Source organism: Ursus americanus, chromosome 33, assembly GCF_024610735.1.
Source record: "Ursus americanus isolate L20-20 chromosome 33, mUrsAme1.1.p, whole genome shotgun sequence".
Classification (NCBI taxonomy): domain Eukaryota; kingdom Metazoa; phylum Chordata; class Mammalia; order Carnivora; family Ursidae; genus Ursus; species Ursus americanus.
This window is the reverse complement of record NC_142159.1, coordinates 15848514-15864445: the sequence shown is the minus strand read 5'-3', so window position 1 is coordinate 15864445 and position 15932 is coordinate 15848514. Positions and strand designations below refer to the sequence as shown.

The following is a 15932-nucleotide window of genomic DNA, read 5'->3' as shown; positions in this document are numbered from 1 at the left end:
CTGGCATGGAGACATGCCACAGTGTAAGCACACAGCTGATTTCAAAGACTGTGCGTGAGGAATGGAAAATATCTGTTACGATATAATGACAACGTTTATTAGTATGTTTTCCTGAAATAATATTTTGGATATAGTGGGTTAAATAGACTCTATTATTAAAGCTAATTTTCTGGGCACCTGGGTGGCTCAGTTGATTGAGCGACTGCCCTCGGCTCAGGTCATGATCCTGGGGTCCTGGGATCGAGTCCCTCATCGGGCTCCTTGCTCAGCGGGGAGTCTGCTTCTCCCTCTGACCCGTCCCCTCTTGTGCTGGCTCTCTCTCCCAAAGAAAGAAAATCTTTAAAACAAATAAATAAAGCTAATTTCACTTTGTTTCCTTTCCCTTTTTAAAATGCGGCTACTAGAGGGGCGCCTGGGGGGTTCAGTCGGTTGAGCGTCCGACTCTGGGTTTCAGATCAGCTAATGATCTCAGAGTCGTGAGACTGGGCTCCGTGCTGGGCATGGAGCCTGCTTAAGGTTTTCTCTCTCCAGCTCCCATGGCCCTTCACCCCTGCTCACGCTTTCTCTAAAAAATAAAAATTTAAAAAAAATTAAATTAAAAATTTTATTTTATTTAAGATTTTGTTTGTTTGACAGAGAGAGAGAGAGAGACAGCCAGCGAGAGAGGGAACACAAGCAGGGAGAGTGGGAGAGGAAGAAGCAGTCTCCCAGGAAAGGAGCCCGATGTGGGGCTCGATCCCAGAACACCGGGATCACGCCCTGAGCCAAAGGTAGACGCTTAACGACTGAACCACCCAGGCGCACCTAAATTAAAAATTTAAAAAATTACACCTATCACAAATCAGATATATAAAACAAGTATCTTATTAAAATAAAAACTAAACTGTGGTTACTAGGACATTTAAGTATGTGCTCACGTTACTGGAAATCGTCGCTCTGCAGCTGTGCTGTTCAGTGTGGCGGCCACCAGCCACATGTAGTTACTCAGATTTAACTCGACTTTAAACAAAATCAAAATTCAGTCTTCAGTAGCGCTAGCCTCAGTTCCAGGGCTCACCTGCCACGTATGGCCAGGGGCAGCCCAGATACGGAACACTTCCTTCACTGCAGAAAGTTCTACAGAGAGCATTGTTCTGGAGCGAAGTAGAAAACAATTTTACATGCCTTTCTGAGGCAAAACATAAGATTTCAAAAAGGTTTCACCCATTAAGTGATCCCTCCAGACCCGCAAGGGACGAGCTGGCCCGTGGAATAGGTCCGAAATGTGGGCCCCTCCGCGCCCCCACGTCCGGGTCTGCACGTCTCCCTGCTCTACCACTGGCCAGCGGACTTTCAGGAAATCACGGCCAACTGACTCTCTTTTTAACTTGCTGTCATCCTCAGCAGTAATTGCCATGAAATGGCATTACAGGTTGGATGTGCGAAATATTTTTCCTACTTTACATTAAACACATAACTACTGCAACTGAATAAAAAGCATCGGTCCTGGGGCGCCTGGGTGGCACCGTCCGTCAAGTGTCCGACTCCTGATTTCAGCTCAGGTCCTGATCTCAGGGTCTTGGGATGGAGCCCCATATCGGGGCTCTGTGCTCGGTGGTGAGTCTGCTTCTCTCCCTCGCCTCCGTCCTCTCCCCCCACTCGTGCTTTCTCTCTCTCTGAAATAAATAAATACACTTAAAAAAATTTTTAAGAGTATCTGCCCTAAATTGCCTCATGTCCCCCTTCTACTCCTTCCCAAGCGAACCGCTGAATGGCCCATCCAGGGACCAAATCCCATGGCCTCTACGGCATCGATGTCTGGGCATGGTAGAAGCCGCGGTACCTGGCTGGGGGTGGGCTGGGGGCGGCTCATCAGGGGCAACTCGAAGGCCAACGGTGTGAAGCTGGGAGAAGGGGCCGATGGCAAAGTCACCGGCTGGGAAAGACTGCAGGGACCAGGCGGAGGGCCAGGTGCAGAGGTGAGGGGTTCTGGCGAGAATATACTGAGTGGGCAGCACCCAGGAAAGCCAAAGAGATCACCCAGGGACAGAGAAGATCAGGAATAGGGACTGGATTTGAGGGCTGGAGAGGCAGGAAAGAAAAGAGCAGGAAGGGATGGTCAGAAGTGCTGGGGGCTTTGTGCAATAGGGACCCAAAGGCAAGGGCCTGGATGGGAGGCCCCGTGGAAGTGGCAGAAGCCCTGGGAGAGGCTGGAAGTGGGCTGAGAGCCTCGCAGGGCAGACACATGGCCCCCTGGCCCTAACTGCTCCCAGCTCAGAGCCACCTGAGCCGTGCTTTGCGTGCTGCTCATTTAATGGGAGGAAGCAAGATGGAGCACAGGACCATGCACTGTGCTGGGTAGCAAAACCGCCCCTAACTCTCTGTGATACTCCTGGCCTCAGTTTCCCCAGCAGGGGTGAGGACTCCAGCTCCATACATGTCCACAGAGTCAAATGCAAGGCTCCACCTGGAAGGCCCTTTCCTCCACCTTCTTACCTGGCCTACTCCTCTCATTCTTCAGGTCTCAACTTAAACCTCACCACTTTCAGGAAGCCCTCCCAGCCTACCGCTCCCTTCCCACGCCCTCCAAGCCCAGGTTCTCTAGCCGCCAATGTGCCCTAGGCTTCTCCTCCCCTACATCACCTTGGATGATAGCTATTAGCTTAGCTGCTCCTCCCCCTGACCATGAGCTCCGGAGGGCAGAGTCCACGCCTCCTTCAGGGCTGTGCTCCCCAAGCCAAGGACGGGTCTGGCGTGGAGCTGCTACTTGCTAGCTGAATGGATGAATGAATGAAAATGAACTGTTGTGTGGAGTTCAAGGCTCTAGGGGATGTCCAGAAGCAGGTGTCTGGCAGAGAATCCCAAGTAGTGGTGGAACTCAGAACAGGAGGAAGGGCCAGAGGGGAGATGTGATAGGGCCACTGTGTCCTTAGTGTTTCCCACCCTGGGCTGGGGTTTCCTGAGGACCCTGATGAGGGAAGCGTGCTCAGGGGATAACTTCCAGGATGAGGCAGAGACCCATGACAAGACCAATGAGGACCCAATCTTGAAATCTTGGAATCTCTAAGGGGCCAATCCTGGACAAAGGAGCAGAGGAGGTCTGTAGGGCCTCAGGGACAGAGTCAGGGCAGGTGGCTGAAAGCTTCAGGGACAGACTCTGACTCACCATGCAGAATGGTCTTCTAGAAGCCAAGAAGCAAAGGGGAAAGGGGCTGTTTTGGGAAGAGTGAAGTCCTGACACTGGGGGGACATTCAAGAACCCAATGGGGAGGGGGAGGGGGACCAGACACAGCCCCTCAGGTCCCCTCCAGCCTGGGAGTGCCGGACAGCAGAGGGACAGCCTGGCCATCCCCAGCGTCTGGGACCACAACCTAGGGAGGGCTGCCCTCGTCCCCCAGGCATCATTTCCATTGGGTCCTGACCACTGGGGCATTCTGGGCTTCAGAACACTTCAGCAGTCTCAAGGGCTTTGACTGAGCCTTGCTAGAAGACCAGGCAGCCGAAGGCGGTGCTCTGAAGGATGTTAATTGGCCTGCAAGTGACAACAACAAAGGTTCTAAAGTGCATTTTCAAACACCGAGTTCAGGAAGCCAAATCAGTTTCTTCACCGCAGGGCTCCCCAGAGCCTCGGGTATCTTAATGTGCCTCGTGAAGCTTCAAGCGAGGGAGGGTGTACGCAGCATTTCCCAACCTTTTCCTTTTTTCCTGGGACAACCTGTGACATCTCACTTAACTAGTGACTCGCTGAACAGCTGGGGAGATGCTGGTACAAAGGAAGAGCCCTTGGCCAGAGGACATGAGGCGTAGTTGCAGCCACTCCTCTGCTAGAAACCTACCAGGGAGCTTGGGCAGGTTTCCCTCTTCTGGGCCTCAGTCTCCCCATCCGTGCCGTGTACAAGCAACCTAGTGTGAGTGCTCTGGAAAGCAAAAGCCGTATAAAGGGTGACGAAGTGGTGTTGCCTTTGTTCCTCGACCGCTGAGCGGAAGATGAAGATGGGTTAGACCAAAGGTAAAAGGTTTCCATTCCTCCCAGACAAAGGCAGAAGGAGGGAAGCAGAGATCTCTGTATGAGGGAGGACGAGAGAGGATCTGAATGCGAGGGGAGAAAGCAGAGGCCACGGGCTGGGAAGACAGGAGGAGGAGGAGGCTGGGGGAGGTGGCTAAAGCGTTTAGAGAAGTCCTCGAGTTCTCAGATGCTGGTGGAGGGCAAGTAGTTTGGAGGCTGGAGTTCTTGTGGGCAGGGAGCTGGGGGGGGGGGGGACGAGGGCCAGCTTTGGCCTTGCGGACCGTGTATACCCGGATGTGGACGTTGTAGGTGGGTTCCAGCTGTCTCCTGCCTAGACAAAGACTTCAGCCCAACCTGTGGGTGTCCACCTACTGCCTCCAGAAGGGCATTCCCGCCCAGTTCGGGGGTCAGTGCCATCCCTTCAGGCCCCCTGAGGTGGCCCCAAGCTCTGCCTGCCCAGTCCCGGGCGGCGGCCCCCCGGGCGCCCTCACCTCCACCAGCGGGTAGGCGATCTCGTTGTAGATCTGCTCAGTGAAGTGGTCCACGTAGTAGGCGCCGTCGAAGGTGAACTGCTTGGGCGGCTCGTCGGCGGCGCCCGGGTTCTGGATGAAGCACTGGCCGCGCGCCGAGTCCACCGTCACCACGGGCTGGCAGTTCAGCTCTCGCTCCCGCTGGTTCATGGGGCGGCAGCGCACCACCACCTTCACCGACTCCGAGGCCATGGCGCCGCGGCGGAGGTCCCCGGGTCGCGGCCCGACGTGGGCGGCGCGGCCGAGACTCGCGACCGCCGGGGCCGGGGGGCGGGGCCAGCGCCGGGGAGTGGGGCCTCGCGTCGGGGGCGGGGCCGCGGCCGCGGCCGGGGGCCGGGACTCCTCGGGGGGGCGTCCCGAGAGGAGGAGGGGCGCGGCGAGGGGGTCGCAGGACCGGAGCCGGGGCCGCCGCCTCCTCCCGCGCCCGGGCTCGCCCGTCCCTGAGGCCCGGCCCGGGGAGAAGGCAGTGGGGGATCCGCGCTGCAGGCGCCGCCGCAGGACCCGGGCCCCGGAGCCTCCCCAGCCGCCCGCGGGCACGCGCGCCGCCGCGGCGTTCGCGGTTGCCGGGCAACGCCCGTGGCGTCACAGCCGGCGGCTCCTGGGGGTTCGGCGCGTTCTCGGCACCCAGCCGCTGAGAGAGTCGCACAGGAGCGTCCCCTACCTGTTGGTGGGCCGGGGCGGCCCGTTTTGCGGGAGCGTCAACTCTCTCCTCTAATCCCCACTGCCCAGTTCAGAGAGGTTAAGCAATTTGCCCGAGGTTGCCCAGCTAGGCCGGGGAGAGATACAGGAGGCGGGGCCTCACGCTGTAGTTAGAGAGCTACTGAGAAAGGCGACAGGTACCGTGCTGCCTTTTATCCACATCCCTCTACTGACTCAGGGGAGGGCTGCCTCCGACAGAGCAAAGCTTCCTTCTAATGCCGACTGCATTTTTTCTAAGACGCAGGTTAAAAAACAACAACAACAACAACAACACAAACTGCTTGTGAGAGCCGAAGTCTTTTGGCTGGAGAGGTTGCCAGGCTGATATCCCCAGCTCAGCCCAAGTCCCTCCAGCCAGAATAGCGTCTGTCATTTTCCTGCAAGAAATACCCACTGAAGGTTTTAACAGGAGAGACATCATTTGAATAAATCTGCCTGCCCTATTCCTTCACGACATCCCGAGCTTCTGAGGACAGGATCCCTCTGGTTCACCATTTAGCACCGGCTGAAGGTATGGCTGGCAAACCCAGATGGGCTAACTGGACAAAGGCCGTGCCTTTCAAAGGAAAAGTCTGTACTAGACAATCTGAAGAGATGCATTTTATTTGTTTCAAGTCCACACAGTAAGGAGAGCTGGTAACTCAGGTGGTGCTGGTTAGAACAAAAAGAAAACTGATCTATGATTAAGACATTGAAGCGGGACACCTGGGTGGCTCAGTCGGTTAAGCGTCTGCCTTCGGCTCAGGTCATGATCCCAGGGTCCTGGGACTGAGTCCCGCATCAGGCTCCTTGCTCAGCGGGGAGCCTGCCTCTCCCTCTGTCTGCCGCTCCCCCTGCTTGTGCTCCCCCTCTTTCTGACAAATAAATAAAATCTTAAAAAAAAAAAAAGACATTGAAGCATCTGCACACGTGGGTCAGAAACCTTACCCTATGCATACCACGTGATGAATACTGCGTGAAGGAATGTTAAAGTGCTTTGAGAACATTCCTGAAACCTTGTCTGCATGGAGGAGGTGCTCAACACAACCCATCTCACAGAGGCAGGCTTTGGCCTCAGCCTGGGCCAGTCACCAGGTCCTAAGCGCATGTCTCGGTGCCGTAATTCTGGACACTGTATCGGCAAACCCCTCTCCTTGCCAGGGAAATGCGAGACCAGGCCTCCCATGAGAGACCAGGGACCATGGGTTCTGGTGGAAATGGTTGTAAACTGAGTCCCAGTTCCCACTCCCATTCAGTGTAAACTCAGTGCTGTAGTTCCAGTGAGAAGAAATCCCAAAAGACGACTGATTCCTGCCCCTGCTATCCCCTGTGAGGAGAGTGACATGGTCCCCAGCCCAGACCATCTCCTGGGCAGGAGGCTCTAAGGCCTGGAAGCCCAGGCCTGACCTCCTGCGGAGCCTCCCTTCTTTCTCTTCCATTAGGGCTCCCCTCTCCCTCCCAGGAGTCAGAAATCCGTCATTTTCAAGGCACAGAACAGTCGCACCCCACTCCCAGATGTGAGAGAGGGCAGCCCCCAGATTTGTAACTCGGCCTCTGCCTCGGGAATAGAAGTTCCTCCAAAGTGAACTTGCTCCCTAAATAATTCGGTATTCGTGTCCGTCTTTCGAGCTTACTTATTATGAAGGGGCAGTGTACCTGGATCTGTCAGTCACTGCAGGGCCACTGCCTTAGGCCAGAGTCATTTCCCTGTACCCCCACTGCCCGCTGAGGCCAAGGCCCCTCTGGCAGGGCCCCCTCACATCAGTTCCACCTTTGGATGGTTCTGCTCTGACCCTATCCCCAGTGGGGCAGGCCTGGTGAGGTGGCCCCTGACAACCATGGCCAGTGTCGCGTTATGGGAAGTGGGACAGAATCAGGTGGCTTCCCAGGGAGCCCCGAAACCCAGACTGGCCTGCAGGGTGAGTTGAATAAGACCCTGGTCACCCCGTACGCCTGTGGCTCATCACCGGCCCCTCCCAGTCAAATGGACAAAGGAAATGAGCCTGCGTGCGTGCGTGTGTGTGTGTGTGTGTGTGTGTGTGTAGGGTGTGTGTGTCTTGGTGGTCCTCGGGGGTGTGGGGGCAGGAATCACAACCCTGTGGATTTGACTGGAGACAAACCAGCCTTTCTAAGAAGCACAGAGATTCTTTGCCTTGTCGGCTCACGTCCTTTCTACACACAGGTATCCACCTGTGTGCGGGCTTGTGGGGGGGCACGGTTCTTTGTTCATCCTGCCCAACTCTGCCCCCCTAAGCCTCATTCCTATGAATGGAACTCATAGAATTGAATGCAAGACTCCCTTAACATCAGATGCTGTGAGACATAGGCTGTGCTCTGTTGGCCTGGGTGCAGCTTGGCCCAGCCACCATGCCTGTCAGCTCCTCCAAGTTCTCTTTGTTTCTCTCTTAGACAGGGTGGGTCGCCCCCAAGTCTTTGCCCACGGTGAGGACTCACTCCTGCCTCCCCAGACAACTCTCCCTCCTGTGCCTGGCTACCTCAGTCAGGTACTCTCAGGAGACTCCCGGTCAGGGCCCCAAGGCCTGGCCTCCTTAGGAGAGGGCCACATCCCTCATGAACAAACCTTCCTGCTCCCCTCAGAAAGCTTCCCTCCTAGGAGTGAAGTGAAGCCCAGAGACAAGGATCCAAAGTCACCCAGCAAGTGAATGGAACCCTGGAGCTCCGCCTGCCCCTCCTACAATCTTGGCAGGCCACATATCTCACGAGACGCCACCCACCGGTGATCCCCAATGTCAGGGCTCCCCCTACCACAGGCAGTGAAGTGATGGAAGACTGGTCCAAGGGGCAGAGTGACTGGATGGAACTGGTGACCAGCAGGGTGGCAGAAGGGCAGGGCAGCCTGTTGAGACCCAGGAGCCAGAGTGAGGTAGGGCCAGGGGGCGAGCCTCCTAGCCCAGGCCCTGCAGCTCGGCCTCGGACTTGGCATGGCCAAGGGGCCGCAGTGTCCAGGGGGGTCTGCCCTCGGGCCCGCAGTCCTGCTCTTCATAGCTGGGGTTCAGACGGCCCATGTCGAGGGAGCAGAAGAGGCTGCGCTCAGTCCCAGCGTGGTGCTCCACCAGGGCCTCCAGGCTGGCAAACTCGGCAGGCAGGTGCTAGGGCGGAAAGGGCTGAAGCTCCAGCTTCCTCTCCCCCATGGCTCCGCTCTGCGCTCCCACCACCCCCTCACAAGGGATCCTGCCCCACTTCAGAAGGGAGGAAATTTGAGCTCAGAGAGGTCACTGTCCTGCTCACGCATAGCCAGACACTGTCTCCTCTCTCTCTCTCTTGCCAGCCTGGACAGGACTGAGCCATTCAGCCTGTAGAAGGGCACACATCTAGTGCCTGGAAACGTATGGTCGGGCCAAGACTCCAGACCTGGAAGCCCGGAGGCTGGGTGAACTTAGGCCAGCGCCTGCCCCCTCTGAGTCAGTTTCCAGCTTGGCTAAAAGATGGGCTAGGGTGTGGGAAAACCACTTTTCAAAGCTGGGATTCCTGGGCCCAAGACTACTGGAGGTTCCCTCCAAAAGCCCGTCTGGGGGCACCTGGGTAGCTCCAACCATTAAACTCCTGTCTTAGGCTCAGGTCATGATCTCAGGGTCCTGGGATCAAGCCCAGCGCCCGGCTCCCTGCTTAGTGGGGGGGGTCTGTTTCTCCGTCTCCCTCTGCTGCTCCCCCGACTTGTGCTCACGCGCTATCAAATAATTAAATAAAACCTTAAAAAAAAAAAAAAAGCCCCCTCTACAGGCTCGAAGGCGGGACCAGCAGGCCCAACGACAAACTAGATGCAGGGTTAGTTAAATAAGGAGTGTGGCCAGAGAGAGCCAATGGGGTACCGTGATGAGGCCAGTCGGCTCCGGACCTCGGGCTAGAAAGGGCGGGGCTTGCGGGCCCGGGGCGGGGCTGGGGCGGGGCCCGGGCGGAGCAGGCTGCCGGCGCGCTCACCTCCACGCAGTAGCGGCCCAGGTGGTTCCGGAAGACCTGGTGGGGCACCACGCCGCACTGCGTCCGCACCGACAGGCACCACTGGCCGCTGGCGCCGGGCTCGGGCCACAGCAGGAAGGCCCCAAGCACGTCTCTCCGCAGCAGGGCGAGGGCGCTGGGCCTGGGGGGGCCGCGGGGAGAGGCTGAGGGCGGGACGCCGGCCTCACGTCGCTCCCCCGGGCGAGGGCAGAACCGGAAACGGGGCCTGACCCAGAGTAGGCCCTCCGCGAAGGGAAGGTTTTAGACTTCCTTCCTGAGGGGCGTCTCAGGGGTCCTTGACTGCTGACCGCTTCGAGACGCAGCCCGGGCGGTTTTGAAGAGCTGGCGGTTAGGAAGCCGCTGCCCTGTGACAGGCGAGGTGCTGCCAGCTCTCCCTGAATGACCCCATTTGATCCTCTCCACAGACCTGTGATCATCCCCATTTCACATTTGAGAAAACAGGCCCAGTGGGGGAAGCCCTTGGCCCGGGGCCACCAAGGTCAGGATGGCGCTGCCCTCGTCCAGGACGGTGCCCACGTCAGGGCCCTGGGGGAGCCCACAGTCCATTCCTCGGCCCACCCCGAGGGGCCGCACACCAGCCAGGCCAGGCCCCTCCTACCTGGAGATGCCAGCAAAGGCCCAGATGTTCTCCGTCAGGCTGCCCTCGCTCTCCACCAGGCACGAGGGGCCACTAGGCCCCCGGGACCACGCCTCCCACGCGGCAGGAACTGTGGAGACCAGGCAGGGGTCAGAGCGAGAGAGGCCGTGGCACCGCTCTCCGGACCCCACCCCCGCCCTGCGCGTCTCCTCACCAGGGCCCCCAGCCGAGATACATCCCCGCGCAGCCCCCGCACCGCCACGGGCCGGCTGGAGCACATCCGCGGCTGTACAGCCACCCCGGCCACCCCGGCGGGCAGAGCCGGAGGCCCACTCACGTGGACACGCAGGCCCAGCCCGCTGACCCACACGGGTGCACCCAGGCCTGCGCCCCTGCAACTCACAGGCCTCCCGAGCCGACAGCTGCAGCTGAGTCTCGTAGGTGCAGCCTCGGTAGGCCCCAGAGCGGATCACCTTGCTGCGGATGGCCTTCTTGCGCACCAGCGTGGGCGAGCAGTACGGATTCCCCAGGCGGGCATGGCGGGGGCCCCCACGGCCTTCTGACTCTGGCAGCTCCTTCTAAGGCACCAAGAGGGGCCCACAGGGGCAGGCGGACTCAGGCCCATGTCGGGTCCGGCAAAGCCCCTCCCACGAATGTGCCGTGTTCCCCTCCCATGACCCCCAAACCCTCACCCAGTTCCCTTCTCCACGGCCCATTCCCTGGCTGGGGTGCTGCGTACCCCACTGACCGCAGGCCCCTCTGCCGGCAGCCGCCGGAAGGAGACCAGGGCGTGCACATTCTGGGAGAGCTGATCACGGCCGAAGGGTTCCCGTATTAGGCCAGGGGGGCCCCCAGGGCTGGACAGTGGCTTCAGGGGCATGTCCCCTGCAGACCCCGGGCAGGGCTCGGGCTGTGCCCGCTGTTCTGGGTGCTGCAAGAGGTAAGCGAGCTGGAAGGAACGGCAGAGCAGCAGGTGCAGGATCTGGACCTAGGAAGGAGGACGGGGCTGGCTCAGGTGGGACAGGCTTCCTGGGGAACTCCTTAGACATCAACCCACTCCCCGTTAGTGCATGTAGCCCCTTGGCTGGGGATCCTCTTCCCCATTCTTCCTGGGAAAACTCCCACTCATCCCTCAAAACTTCACCACCACGCAGTCCCCCCACCAGCTTCCTTTGTTCATTTAACAAATCCCGAGCATCTGCTTTGTTACAGACATCATGCTTGGAGCTGGGTTGACTACCCCACCCTATGTCAGTACCCTTTTAGAGCACTGGCTACGAGCCCGGGCCCTCCAGTCCCGCAACCTGGGATCCAGTCCCAGCTCTGTTACTAAGTGACTCTGGGCAGAGCATGGCACCTCTATGCCTCAGTTTCCCCATCCCCACTTCCCTGTGCTCCTCTACTGGAGCACAGAGAGCTCCCGGCATAAACCCATCACTCTGGGCCAGTACATTCTACCCCCCCCACACACACACATTATCCAGCTCCAACATGTTGGAACCGTGAGCTCCGGAAGATCAAGGGCAGTGTCTCAGCCACCTGTCCTTCCAGTGGCCCACAGAGAGCTTGAGATACAGGGGTGACGGCAAATGTTGCTAGACGGCACCAAGCCCAGCCTCTGCCGGCCACACAGCTGGCTGCCGAGGCTCTGCTGTTCATGGTGGTCGTACTAGCTTTGACTTCTGGGATCTACCCACTCACTCACTGGCCCCACGGGGGGCCGTTCAAGACCTGGACCCCGTTTCTGCTCCCAAAGAAATCCACTGTCTGTAGTTAGGGACAGACCGATCATAGAGTGTGGTTCATGTCCCGGGACCTCAGAAGGAAGAGTGGTTCAGAGGACTCAAGGTAGGCTTCACAGACACATGCTCTGGCCCTGAAGGGCAAGCTGGAACTTGCCAGAAGAGGAAGGGAATTCCAGGCCGAGAGATAGCAGGAGCAAAGGCCTGGCAGTGTGACCACCCAATTTCTAAGCACGTGGCCTGATCCCCACTTCCAGACCCCGGGGAATGCCTAGGTCACTAACTTGCATTTGTGGAGTCCTCAGTGGGCAGGGCTACAGAAGGAGCTGGTGTGGCAAGAGTGCCCGCCTGGAGGGGACTCCGGCCAGCTTAGCGGAGCCCTCCAGGGCCTCGGTCCCTGAAGCCCACGCCGACGCACGTTCCCCCCCGCCCCGGCTCTCCCGGCCTTGGTGGAGGTTCCCGTGCCCTGGGCCCCAAGTACCTCTCCAGGCTGGCTGCCCACAAAGAGGTGGCAGAAGAGCTTGCTGGCCGGGCTCTGGGGGTTTCGGGCCATGAAGGCAAATTGGCAGTGGGCGGGGCACCAGGTAGAGTAGAGGATGCGCCTCAGAGCGTGAGCCATGAGCAGCACCTGGGGAGCAGCGGGCGGGACGGCCTCCATCAGACCCGCCGCGGGGCCTGCAGCTGCCGGCCGGGGGAGCCAGCCCTGTGGGCCACACACACCTGCTGGCAGGCCTCCAGGGCCTGGTCTCCAGCCTGGGTGCCCAGCTTAGGGCACCCCCACCCCCTGGCTCCTGGGGGAAGAACTCTTCCCTCCTTCCAGGCCTGCCCAAACCCTGCTTCACATGGGAACCCTCGTCCTTCCCATGGCCTCCCAGCTCAGTCCCTTACTCCCCACTGCCAGCCTGCTGGCTGGGTCGTCCCCCACCCCATGCCATAGAACTGAGTGGCAAAGTGCTCACAGCCTGCAGGGCCACGGAGAAAGGCAGTTGGCAGTGGGCCCTGGGGTGCGGGCCTGGTCTCCGGAGTCAGATGACCAGGGTTTGAATCCTGGCTCTGCCACACACACTGGGTGACTTGGGCAGGTAAGCACAGCCCTCTGAGCCCTTGTGACACTTATTAAGTGGGGACGGTGCCCCCTCTGATGGGGTTGTGGGTGGAAGGTCAGTGAGATCTCATGCCAGTGCCCAGGACCTGACCCCGAGGCCCCCGCGAATTACACTTCTGGGGCATGAGTCACACCAGTCTGAGGAGGCTGGCCCCGGGGCTGTGGGGCCCACAGCCTGGCACAGGTTAGGGTTCAACACACCCTGGCTGGCCCCACGACAAGAAGGACCAGCAATCAGGCAGGCGCTCCCGACTGGCCTCCGGCCTCAGTTTGCCCACAGCCCCCCGGCCAACCTGGGCAGGCCTACCCAGAGCCCAGGGGTCTGCAGAAACCCGGGGCTGATGACCCTGACTCTCAGGCCAGGAGGAAGTGCCCGGAGATTTTGGAGGGCCGGGGCTGGGGCTGAGATGGAGGAGAAACCATGGCTAGTCCTTGCTTTGAGGGCTGGGCCCTTGGAGAGAGGACGTCCGAAGGCCCAGAGCAGGCTGGGGAGGCAGGGACGTGCGAGGGCTGGCGCAGGGCTGGGTGTATTCTGAGGGAGAAGGACACTGGTCCCGTCCAGTCCTCACCTGCACCCACACAGGCTCCTACCTCGCCCTCCCCGCTGTAGATCTTGAGGCCCTGAAGGCTGAATTTCAGGATGACAGCCCGGCGTCGGGGACAATCCTAGGAGGGAGAGAGTTGGTCGGGGGCAGGCATTACCTTCCCGGCATGCCTTGCCCTGCCCTGCCTCAGGGCCGGTCACCACAGGCTGGCCAGCCAGCTCCACCCCGGCTGCCAAGGGACTGGGCCCTGGAAAGTGGACTCTCCACGAGCTGGGGAGGTGTGGAGGGGCCTGGCAGACCACCCCGCAGCCAGGGCCATAGCTGGCCCTGTTATGACCATCCCCCACATCTCCCATCTGTGGCTTCCACTGGGTCGCAGGTCATGACTGCCCAAGGGAAGGGGTCCCGGGGCATAAGGGACACGGCTCCAGGAGCCTGGGTGTGGCCCTCACTGGCCCACTTCTCGGAATGGCTTTGGTCCCATCCCTCCTTGGGCCTCACCTGCTCCATCTCTATGATTGGGGCGTTGGGTCAGATGGCCCCTGTGGCCATCTGACCTTCCCAGGCTGTGATCCCTGCCAGGGACAGGGACGTGCCCACCCCAGCTCCCTACCTTCAGTGCCCATAGCTGTTGTTGCACGAGCCACACGCTCTCCTGGGTGTCCAGGTCTTCCACGGGGAAGGAGCCCACGTACTGCTTGGGGGTGCGGTGAAAGTGGGACGGAGGCAGGGCAGTCAGGACCATGGTCCTGATCCCATCCTCCAGATTCCCCCCAGACACACTCCGCTCTGTCGGGTAAGCTGTGGACAGTGACAGTGCACTGGGCTCGGGGTCTAGTAGGCTCTGCTGCGTTCCCAGCAGGTGGCCTTGGTCAAGCCTCTTTGCCCCTCTGAGGCCCCGTCTTCTCATCTGTGCACACACACACATTCTAGAGTCTGGGGCTGGGAGGGAAGACAGGAATAGCTCCTCCCCACCCCCCAGGACCTGCACTCAGTCCCGGCCCACGAGCACACCCCATGAGGGCGGCCCCACCCACCTGGGCGAACTTGCTGATGCACCGGGGCCGGTGAGGGGCAGGGCCGCAGTCAGAGGCCCTCCGGCCCCCTGCCCCAGCCCTCTGCATGGCCCCCAGGGTGCCCAGCTTCAAGCTCCGCGGGAGAGGAGGCTGCAAAGGGCAGGGGGAGAAAGGATGGCTCCCGGGTACTCGAGCCACACTGTTCTCCCTCAGAGGCCAGTGAGCTCCTTCATCCTGCAAATCCTTCCTGAGCCCTTGCTATGTGCCAGGCAATGTCCAGGGCATGCGGACATAGGGGAAAAACACAGCCCAGAACAAAACGACAGACTTCCTCCTGCCCTCAGGGAGCCAACATGCTTGTGTGGAAGAAAGACACTGAATGAATCAATCAGTAAGATATGGAATATGCTAGATGGTGATACAGGAGAGAGGAGGCAGGGAAATGCAGGCTGGGGGTTGCTGCAGGGAGGAAGGCCTCACTGAGGAGCGTGCTTTGGGGAAAGAGCTGAAGGTAGGGGTGTGGCAGGCCACCTCTGTGTTCTGGCCTGGGCCTGCCCCGGGGTGGAAGTAGGAGCAAGGGACATGTAACCAGCTGTCCCAGGGGAAGGAGGGCAACCTGGGAAGGCACCACCTGAGAGGAGGGGTATGACAGCTGCCAGAACAATCCGCAGAGGCACACGGAGGAAAGCAGCCGAGCCCCTGGGCAGACCTTACCAGAAGAGTGGACCAGAGCCAGGGTGGGATCAGCCTTCAGTGTCACACCAAGAGGATTTAGGCTGGGCCCTGTGGGCAGTGGGGAGCCATAGCAGGTTCTAGGGCAGGAGCTCCGTGACCTATGGGAGCGGCCCATCAGCTGGATGGTCTGAGCTGCTGAGGCTAGGGACATGCTTCACAGGCCCTGGCTCATTCAGCCAGCCTAACTGAAGCCCCCAGGGGGCTGAGGAGCCCTGCCCCCCAACCCGGCCCAGGTTTTGGTCTTTCGTGGGGCCCCCTTCCCAGATCCACTAGTGGAAGAGAGGAGGAAACCTCCCTTACTAGACTGTCCTCAAGGACAGGGATAGTGCTCATTCCCCATCAGAGCGCATGACCACAGCTGGTGCACAGTGAACTCAGAATCAAGGCATCTTGAGAAAGAATGGCTGATTGCCTCTGCCTGGGTCCCCCATGACTCAGCAACCTCAGTCTTTCCTGGGGCCAATTTAGACCCCACCTCTCCATCCCCCATCCTGCCTGGCTACTCACCAGACTATTTACAATCACGGCACTTAGGATCAGAGAAATCTGGGTCCAAATGCTGTGTGACTTTGGGCAAATAGCCCCACCTCTCTGAGCCTCCATGTCCTCAACCCCAAGCCTGGGATCATGTGAGGCGTCCAGAACTGAATGGAGGAGGAGGCACCCAACATGATGCCAGCTGGGCTTGGAGGGACGCTTAACAGGTACACAGAGGATGGGGAGACCCCAAAGCCTGCTGTTCAGGAGGGAGCTTGGGTGGACAGCGAGATCTGACCACTTGCAGGGCCCTCCTTACACTGAAAGACAGGAAGACCTCCCGGTGGAGGAGAGCGAGGCAGAAGGAGAGGCCTGCCTGGGAGCCAGGATTCTTCCACAAGAAAGCAGGTATCAGGGCGCTGGGCAGGAAATGGGTGTGTCCTGGGTGTGCTTGACCCCACCTTCCTGCAGGTGCTCAGGAACTGACACTCCCAGCCCCAAGAGCCCAGGAATGGCCCCTACCTCTGCCCGCCCAGACCTTCCCCCCAGGCTCAGCCAGGGTGG

The 15932-nt window shown here is 59.5% G+C and overlaps 2 protein-coding genes across 9 annotated transcripts in view; both read right to left on the bottom strand.

Annotated features, from left to right (window-relative positions):
- Positions 1–4764, bottom strand: part of KIF17 (kinesin family member 17) — a 42173-nt gene extending 37409 nt beyond the window's left edge. For 7 of the 8 annotated variants that reach the window (XM_087858466.1, XM_087858467.1, XM_087858463.1 and 4 more), the window contains exon 1: positions 4477–4764. In XM_087858466.1, coding sequence (XP_087714592.1) covers positions 4477–4707 — 231 coding nt within the window. In that variant the 5' untranslated portion in view covers positions 4708–4764. The remainder of the gene's footprint in view (positions 1–4476) is intronic. The other variant, XM_045782051.2, reaches the window with a different exon arrangement.
- Positions 4765–5852: 1088 nt separating this feature from the next.
- On the bottom strand, positions 5853–14297 carry SH2D5 (SH2 domain containing 5). Its single transcript, XM_087858462.1, has 9 exons — positions 14178–14297; positions 13754–13837; positions 13187–13261; positions 11972–12118; positions 10488–10736; positions 10134–10326; positions 9770–9893; positions 9133–9292; positions 5853–8303 (listed from the first exon to the last, which is right to left on the bottom strand). Exons 1-9 carry the CDS (start codon positions 14262–14264, stop codon positions 8100–8102), a joined length of 1323 nt encoding a protein of 440 aa, XP_087714588.1. The 5' UTR covers positions 14265–14297; the 3' UTR covers positions 5853–8099.
- Positions 14298–15932: the final 1635 nt, after the last annotated feature.